This window comes from Hydra vulgaris, chromosome 05 (genome assembly GCF_038396675.1).
Source record: "Hydra vulgaris chromosome 05, alternate assembly HydraT2T_AEP".
NCBI lineage: Eukaryota > Metazoa > Cnidaria > Hydrozoa > Anthoathecata > Hydridae > Hydra > Hydra vulgaris.
Genome location: NC_088924.1, coordinates 33,667,501 through 33,677,676, shown reverse-complemented (window position 1 = coordinate 33,677,676; position 10,176 = coordinate 33,667,501). Strand labels below are relative to the sequence as shown.

The window sequence follows — 10,176 nt, the reverse complement described above, 5'->3', positions numbered from 1 at the left end:
TACTCATATAACAATTTTTTTCCATCGTAGATGTTATATAGGTAAATAATGTTTCAAATCTATAATAAAGGGTGTTGTGGAGTGGTGGGAAAGTTTTCCTTTTCTTCCCCTCCACCTCAAAGAGTTTTTGATTCCCAGTTTAACACATTATTAAAACTTAAAAAACTTAAAATTAAAAATTAATAAATTTTACGGTTTTCCAATTACAAAGGAGAACAAAAAAGCGCGCTTTTTATTCACAGACATGTCTCGTTAAATTTCAAAATCGCGAATAAAAAAAAAACTTAACTGAGTATGGTTTTTTGTTGTGTTTTGCAAATGTGAATGATTTGAAAGGTGAGCAATATTTTCAAACAAAAATTTATTAAAGATTTATTATACTAAATTCAATTTGTAACTCTTAACATTTTAAAAAATACTTTTTGATTTGTAACCTAAAGTGCGAAACTAGTCTAATTTCGTCGAGTAAATGATGCTATATATATATTTAGTATTCTTTGAACATTTATGATTTGCAAGATGAAGCAAGGCGTCGTTTAATTATATTTATATCGCTTTACTAGCGTGTCGTTACTTTTCTTCAAATGTATCTTTAAATACTTAACTAAAAGACGTATAAATTTTTTAACAAGTAATTGCACAACTGCGGAGATTTTTTATAACCCCCTGAGCGCTGTAAACGATGAAACTAAGATAAATTCAAAACACATTGAACTGTTAAACTACTTCACGTCAAACTTACTTATAAATATTTTATATGTTCAATTGAGTTTTATTATTTCAATATTCTTTGATTATAGCTTTAAACGATTATTTTCATAGTTTTATTATTGGTTGGTATCTTTTTTTATTTTGTTTTTTGTTTGGTTTTTACATTTAAAAGCACTTTTTTTGTTTAAACTAAAAGAATATTTTTGCCGCGTTTGGCGGATTACTTAATTAAATGAAAAAAGTCTTAGGTATGCGCGTAACTTTTTAATAACTTTTTGATAAAGCTGACTTAAATGTCTATTCAATTAAAGGTGACGCCGGGGGTTTAAAATGTGTATAATATTTAACGGATTCTGTCTGAATCAAACTTCAATATTTTTTAACTGGCTTCAATATCTCTCTAAGTGATTAAAAAAAAAAAAAAGATGAAGCCAAAATATTCAGGTAATTTAGTTATAAAAATTAAGTATTATAGTATTTATTAATTTTTATCGTACTTAATTCATAATTACGAAAAGAAGTTTTATGTTTTTCGATTTTTTAAAATCGAAAATTAAAATCTTTTCCATAAGCAAAAATAGGAGAGCAAGTTAGCAAGGTAAATAATTAGTTGAAGACGACTTAACTCTTTATGAATATTTGTACAATTCAATATATATATATATATATATATATATATATATATATATATATATATATATATATATATATATATATATATATATATATATATATATATATATATATTTATATATATATATTTATATATGTATATATATATATATATATATATATATATATATATATATATATATATATATATATATATATATATATATATATATGTATATATATATATATATATATATTTATATATGTGTATATAAATATATATATATATATATATATATATATATATATATATATATATATATATATATATATATATATATATATATATATAAACATTTTTCACTTTATTAGTAAAATTTAAAGTTAGTAAAATTAATTTGAAGTCAGAACTAATAAATGTGTTATCGATATACACATTTTTCCAAAATTGGCGTCATAAAAACATTTTTCTTGTAAGGTTTTGTTTTGTTTTTTGTTTGATTTTTTATCAAATTTTGATTTTTATTGGTGAGTTTTGCTCAATGAACGAAATTAACAAAGATCGAGTTGGATTCGCGCGTTTTTAGTTGATATTTTTTAACAATCTGTTTTGTTACTCGTAGAACATTGTAGATTTACGGAATGAACTTACAGATCGCATATTAGTTTGCTTACAGGACTAAGCGTTTCCTTTGTAAACAGCAAACCTTGCAGAGTGTGACCTTGCAACTGTGCAGAGTTGCAGAGTGCAGACCTTGCAACTGTGTTGTTATTAGGATTCGGTAGTATAGTATTCGGGTAGCAAAGATACAAAAACTCTCATATGTTTTTGAAACAACATTTTACCTTTAGACGTCTCCTAAAAATAATATTAAGATATAATAATCGAACAGTTTAACTCTATCTGAATTCGTACAATTCAATAATTTTTTATTAAATGGTTAGAATAATAGGGCTCTATCTCCCTTTGTAATGTTGAGAGAATTCAACAAATTTGTTATATTCTCTAGAATTTTGAAAATTATAAGTAAAAATTTGTTAAATTAAAAGATCGAAATATCAAATTTGTTAAATTGATTGCTTAGAACACACATTTATTAAGTAATATAAATTGGTGTATAACAAAATAGCATATTGGTACATGAGAATTATAAAGTTTTATCTCTCGATTTTCATGGTAAGAAAATTTAATTTTTTATTTTTATTTATTATAATTTTTTACGTTCAAAATTATATAATTTTAATCTATTAATCTTGTTATTATTATTTATATAATATTTAAAAACGTATGATTTTGTTTTTTTCACTCTTTTTCTTAACCTTATTTAATAAAGTTGGGATTAACAATTAATTTGTAAACAAGCAATTTTGAAAATTATAAAATTATAAATATAAGAATAATCATAAAACATAAATATCATAAAAAACATATATTTTATCAATATAAACAACAACAGCTGTGAAATATTTAAATCGTTAAAAACCGAAAGTTAAATTCTCTTGCTAAATTCTAAACGTTCAAAATGGAGATAGAATCCTATTATTCTAACATGAAGAAATATTTTTAAAACTTCTTTAGTTTTTAGAGAAAAAATAATAACTTTACAATATGAACTATTTTTATTAAAAAAACTTTTTTGTTCAAAATTATTTCTTCCCATCTAGCACACCACGTTGAGCTAACGTTTGTCCAACCCTTCCGGCGTTGTTTTGAACGTTGGCCTAACGTTGTATGCTAACTGGGTTTAAACTCTAAAATATAAATTTGTCAGGTGAAAAACTAACTTTTATATTAAGAATATTATTGGGTTTAAAAAGACTGGTTATCAGAGTTGGTTTAATAGTTTATATACTTGTACGAAAATTGACTAAGACGGAAAAAGAAACCCTCTAATAATAAATGTACGAACGTCAACAAAAATACTTAATTGTGAAGTAAAAAATTTAAAAAAGCATTATAGAAATATAGTGTACATTTAACAGTCGTCAGATGATGTCTTAACTAATTTATTGCGGGCTTGCACCGACTTGTTCAATTATCATTGAATTCGTAACAACAATAAAAAATGTGTTCTATTTTATCAGTATCATTTAAGTTGTGGTAAATTCAAAAAAATTTCCGAAAACTGAATATTGTGTCAACACTGCGTTCTCTCGTCGATTTTGCCAGCTGTCATACAAGTAACTTACCTGTAACTGCGGTAACTTTCAGTACATTGTAACATGAGTAACCTTGAGCGAGACTAGGTTTTTTCAAACCGAGACGAGGCCGAGACGAGAAGTTAGTACTTCTCGTGAGACCGAGAACGAGACGAGACGAGAAAATTAACAATTTTTAAAAACAAATTTATTAAAATCCAAGTAAAAAAAAAAATGTAAACATGGTTTTGACAAATAGACACAAATGACTTTGTCAAATGTAAACAACTTTTTCAAATATTAATTCAGAAATTTTTTGCCAAACTTTTCCAACAAGACAATGTTTTCTCTGATTAAGATGATTTGTTCTACTTTTTCTGGGTGTAAGTTGTGTCTGGATGATCCGACGACATTTCCACCTGAGCTAAAAACTCTCTCTGATTTAGTTGAACTTGCTGGAATAGCTAAAATTTGTCTAGCTAATGAAGAGAGTTTTGGCAATGTATTTGAATGCCATTTCCACAAATCAAGAATCGGAAAGTCTTTTTGGCATCAGGGAGATATTCATACTGGCACATTTCGCTCAAAATAGGATTCAGTTCAGATGTTGGCTCTTGTGTTTCAAGTCTGACGTTTAACTTGCGCTTCAGTTTTGAATTAGGGGACGAATCTGCTGAAAGGACTCTGGCAACAGGTTGGCACTCAACATTATCCTTAACCTGTGAGGCTAACCATTTTTTTGTTGTTTGAAATTTTTTGAAGAGCTTTAAGTGAAGTCCCTTTAAAGCAGGATTTAAATAATTTGCTGCAGCACTCAATAAGTTTCCAGTGTCACAAAGAGGAAATCTTTTCTCAATGCAGCTTTTCAAGTTTTTTGCATACAAGACACCGTAGCCATTTTTTCCATCCGTTTCAATAAATTGATCAATTTTTTTATGGATTAAATAAAGAGAATCGGCGACGTGTTAATTGTTGGAATAGACTCAGCCGACCACGTTTCTGTAGCTTCTTTAAGTGGTGCCAAAATTTCTACTGCTCCTTCGATTGATTTCCACTGTGATGCACTGATTACTCAACGTAATCTTGGCTGTGTTTTTTTTCGAGGTGACGATGAAGTCCGCTTGTGTTTCCATCTTTTGTTTTCAAAGACTTTTTGCACGCCTTGCATTCAGCACCGTCACTTGTTTTTTGAAAATATCTCCAGATTTTGTTTTTTCTTGGTGACATTTTTGATAGTTGAAATGAGGCAAGAATATTTCTTTTCAATATGAACAATGTTTCAAGTTGAATTCCACTGGTAAACTAATGAAATTAAGTCGAAAGTGCACCATTTTATACAAAAAGTTTTTGTATTTAAAATCTAATTAAAAATAATTAAAATCTAATTAAAATTTTTTAATTCGATTTTTTTAAAAATCTAATTAAAAAATCTAATTAAATATCTAATTAAAAGTTTTTGACAAAAACAAATTAAATTTTTAATTAGATTTATTAAAATCACGGAGTCAAAATATTAATTAATTAAAAAAACAAATTATTAAGCATTTTGTAAATTATAATAATTTTTAATTTGGAAAATAATATAATATTTAAGTCTCGTTCTACTTCTCGCGAGTATTTTTTTATTTCTCGTTTTTCACGAGAAGTCCAATTTCTCACGAGAAACGAGAACGAGATCTCGCTCATAGTTAAACATGAGGTTACATAAGCAAACTTATTAAAAAGTTATGAACACTAAAAATAACTAATTATAAACTTTTTTTTATAAGTAGTAACAAATAATTGTCCAAAAAATAACAAATGTAAAATTCTTTATACGATATTATGTAATGAGCTGTTGCTTTTTCTTTTTTTTTTACTTTTATTTGTTATTAAATAATTCTACTGTTTTTTATTGACCTTACACTGGGAAACCGTTGTCTAGCGCTAGGAGACTGCTAACTAACACTGAAAGATTGCAAACTTTAATGAGATATATAGTAGATAAGTCGTCAACCAACGTCGTACGAATATATTTTGTTTATTCTGTTTATTATCAACAAATATTCAACAATCAATTGAGTATGTGTCCGATAAATCTTGTCTCAAGAATGATACAACTTTTTTAAAATTTAAAAAATTACGACATTTTGGCAGTAAGTCTTAAAATAAATTTTAAAACTTGATTTTCTTGGAAACACAAAAAATGGCCATACGGCCATACATACTTACTTGGTATACTATATATACATACTTACTTGGTTTTACTTGGACATACATACTTGGTATCTTTCTCCGGTATCTTTTTTATTTATATTATTAATTACGCAAAAAATATAAATTATTTAACGAAACTATTAATCCTGCATTAAATATTTCAAATTTTAAGCTTTGTTTTTTTGGTAATTCTGTTGGTACAAAATATTTTTATGGTTCACAAATATCGGTAAAATCTGCTTTCAACAAATGTTTTTGGGAGCCGTTCTTGACTTGTCGGAGATTTCTGTATAAGGAGTTGAACGTTTTTGTTGCCTATTAAAAATTTGCTGTTATACGTTACTTAGATTTAGTAATTGATCCTGAATTTTTGACAAATTTGTGGTTCGATCTTATAAATACGTCACATTTACGGTTTGGTCATATTAAGCGCTTTTTTTTTTAAATTCATATATAACTTATTCTTTATGTTGTCTTTGTATATGACTTATTCTTTGAGCTTGAGATGGTATTGTTAACAAACTTTTACTCGTTACTATACGTATTTGTTACTTTCTTTAAACTTTTTCTATTATTGCGACAGATTGATGCAATGCAACTTTTCTAGTAAATCGGTAAAGATAAAAGGTAAAAAAATTTTCTCGCAAAACAACTATTATATTTCTTTAAAGGCAGTTCTGATTTGAATTTTAATAGTTGCTATAAAAAATTAAAAGCGGGACAAAAGCTTGGAAAAATTTAATTGGTTAGTGCTATTTTTAAACTTTTCAAAGTCCTAAAAGAATTCGAAGCAACCGAACTCTAATTGAATATCAATAAACGGAATCAGCTGCAAAGTGCTTTAAAGCGAGGTTATTTCAAAAGTTTATTGTTGTGGCAAAAAAATGGAAACTGCTAATATAATAATTTAAAAGTAGTAACGATAATATATAATATAACCATTGATTATGGAAGAGTCGTAAAAAAGTAAAGTCTTGAAAGAAAACCTTGATATTTTTTACAAACAATATTTTTTACAAACAATATTACACTCAAAGCTAAAAAATAAAACTGTTGGAATGAAATATTTTGCGCACGTGCGAACATTTTCGTGCGCATTTTTTAAAAATTCTACTCAAATTGTTTCTCTTTATGGGTCATTGCTTTAAGTTGGAAACTTTTGATGAATTTATGTTATTAATGGCGAGTTATTATTGTTAAATATTATGTCAAAAAAGTTATACGAATTTTTTTTTTTTTCCTAATTTTTTTAATTGATGGATTACTAAAAGTTGTAAAGAATACGTTAGCTGAACAAATAAATTGTTAAATTTTTAATTTATACGAGCAAACAAATTTTCTTTTCTTTTAGTTTTCGTTGGCTTTAAGTCGTTTTTTTCTTTTCTTTTTTATTAAACAACTATTGTAGTAATGATGCGTCATATCGCATTTTACTGCAAAAAATCAGAGTTGGTAAACATTTTCTTGTTTACATTAAATGTATATTTTCCTCTTTTATATTTTAAATAATTTTTTAAGAGTAACTTAACTTAGTTTAAATGTTTGAATTTTACGAATGTCACCGAAAATTTCATTCTTTATAACCTAATTAAAAATATTTTTGTTATCTATTAAGAACAAAAAGAATATTAGTAAGATTTAAAACTTTTTTCTAAAGAGCATTTTCTTTTTTTTTTTACAGAATTTGCAAATAAAAATATTATGTGTTGTCCGTTTTCATTCTCTGCATCTTGTGGTGAAGAAGCAAATACATTTACGTTTTCAAAGGTAATACTTTCTCCAGAGGAAACTAATACTTATCAAGTTCCGTGGGAGACCCAACAAAAGTCTATATCAAAACAGCAAGGCAAGCGGCTATGTTTGTGTTGGTGCTGTCTTTGCACATGCTTATGGTATGTTAAAAAAATTTATGTGTGTGTTATATATATATATATATATATATATATATATATATATATATATATATATATATATATATGTGTGTGTGTGTGTGTATATATATATATATATATATATATATATATATATATATATATATATATATATATATATATATATATATATATATATACACACACATTTATGTATACATAAATATATATATATATATATATATATATATATATATATATATATATATATAACACACATTTATATATACATAAATATATATATATATATATATATATATATATATATATATATACACACACACATTTATATATACATACATTTATATATACACACACATTTATATATATATATATATATATATATATATATATATATATATATATATATATATATATATATATACACACATATATATATATACACACATTTAAAAACTATGCTTTAAAATAACACATCGTGGCAAATCTAAAACAAGAAGAGGGCATGAAAAGAAATTTATAAGTTTAATGAGTTAGATAAAAGTTCTTCCCAAACCTATTTTGAGTGTGTAACATAGCGGTGGCGCCATTTTTTTGGTCTTGCTTACGTAAAACAAACTCCAAGCATTTATATGCTTATACTTAACTCGCATATGAATGCTTTTCAAAAAACTGATATGATTGGAGAATAAGAACAAAAAAGCCCTAAAACTTAATAAAAGAAAAGAAAAAAAGAAAGTGTATTTTAGCAGGTTCTCATACATACTTTATGGTAGTACTTATTATTGGAAATCATTTAAAAATCAAATCTCTTTTCATGCCCTCTTCTTGTTTATAGATTTGCCACGATGTGTTATTTTAAAGCTTAGTTTTTAAACGTATAATTATTTTCATTAAAATTTAAATGTATTATTATTTTAAATGTATAATTATTATAATTAAAATTTAGTAAGCCAGTATCAAACAGGCGAAATCGCCGAGTTTCTAATAATAAGATGGAGAGGCGAGCGGTTTGCTACAAAAAACTGATTAGCTCGTTAAGGTCAGTTCTATAACTTAGTACGGTGTACAAATGTTTTTGGTATTAATAGTTTGTGTCTACGTGTTTCCAGATTATACTTGCGCAAATTTTTTACTTGATTTTACTTTTAGACCGAACATCGAAAAAGTTCAGCTTTGGTCGAAAGATTTCGAGGCGTTATTAGCAGATGAAGGTATTAGCTTTTTATGAACCGGTTTAGAATTTTTTATAACAACTATTTTGTTTATATTGTACCATATTATACTATACTATATATTTGAGTGTGGTAGAATTTGTTAAAATAAAACCACTTGCAGATGATTTTTTTTTCCTTTGTGAAAAGATGGACGTCTTCTATTTGAGATGTTCTTACGACAAGAACATAGCGACGAAAATTTGCAGTTTTGGATCGAGGTAGATCGATTAAAAACACTCATAAAACCACAAGACAAAAAAGCGCGAATGATGCATATATATTTTGAGTTTGTGCGTCCACTTGCAGAACGCGAGGTTTGTCATTAATTTGTTTAAATTAAAAATTTAAACCTGAGGTCGAATTTTTAATCTCAGGAGATTCTTAACGTTGCGGTTTTACAACCGATTGTTAGTTTAACAATTAGATAGAACTTTAACTGCTAGTTATTTGTTGTATTTCAATTATTAATTATTATATTATTAATAAGAAAATAATAAAATTGTCGAGACAAATCTTTCGACTAATTTATAAATCCGATAATATAATTAACACAATATAATTGTTTTAATTATGTTAATTAATTATTTTTAATTAACTGTAACAATTACTTGTATTTCTAAATTATGAAAATTCAAAAAAAAATTTTAAAACGCATTATAGAAATAATAACCTTGAAACGCCGTGCTATATTTGCAATTTTTATTTCGCAACAATTTATTTCACAACATTTTATTTCACAACTTTTAAAACGTTTTTTTTTGTTTGTTTTTATTGCATGCTTTTATTGTTTTGTTTTTGCTTTTTTTGTTGTCGGTTCGCTTGTTGCATTTCAAAAATTTAGCATTTCAATTTTATCATTCGGCTTAATCAAAAAGATATTGTTTAAAATTTAAATATATAAAATGTTGAAATTTATTTGGTCTCATTAATATGTATTCCTCAAACTTTAAATACATATATATATATATATATATATATATATATATATATATATATATATATATATATATATATATATATATATATATATATATTTATATATATTATATATTTTATATAAATCTATATACATATATACTATATATATATTCATGTTTTGAAATTTAATTTTCCGTACAATTTTTTTTGAACTGTTGTTTTTTATCAATAAATAAGTCAAACACTTTAATGGTTTTAGATAAACTTATCTTCGACTATTCGTAAAAAGATAGAAGACGAATTGTCGGATAATCCTTCTGATACAGTATTTGATGTTGCACAAAATCAGGTATTTTTTCTTCTCTTTTTTTTTTTTTTTTAAATCTCAACACTACGATTACTCATGTGTTTATCATTTTTAGGTCAGTTTACTCATGTTTAGACAGAGCTATCCTCGATTTTTAGTGTCCGATCTGTTTAACGCCGTAGTT

General features: G+C 25.6%; 1 protein-coding gene across 3 annotated transcripts in view; it reads left to right on the top strand.

Annotated features, from left to right (window-relative positions):
- Positions 1-216: 216 nt before the first annotated feature.
- LOC101239465 (regulator of G-protein signaling 13) overlaps positions 217-10,176 on the top strand; it is a 10,391-nt gene continuing 431 nt past the window's right edge. Inside the window, exons 1-7 of one of the 3 annotated variants that reach the window (XM_065797973.1) lie at positions 217-336; positions 7,340-7,550; positions 8,500-8,592; positions 8,703-8,764; positions 8,915-9,081; positions 9,945-10,034; positions 10,108-10,176. The exon at positions 10,108-10,176 is cut by the window's right edge and continues 431 nt beyond it. In XM_065797973.1, the coding sequence (XP_065654045.1) occupies positions 7,360-7,550; positions 8,500-8,592; positions 8,703-8,764; positions 8,915-9,081; positions 9,945-10,034; positions 10,108-10,176 (672 nt within the window). In that variant the 5' untranslated portion in view covers positions 217-336; positions 7,340-7,359. Of the gene's footprint in view, positions 337-1,005; positions 1,156-1,698; positions 1,797-7,339; positions 7,551-8,499; positions 8,593-8,702; positions 8,765-8,914; positions 9,082-9,944; positions 10,035-10,107 lie in introns of those variants that run through there. The other 2 variants (XM_065797971.1, XM_065797974.1) reach the window with 2 other exon arrangements.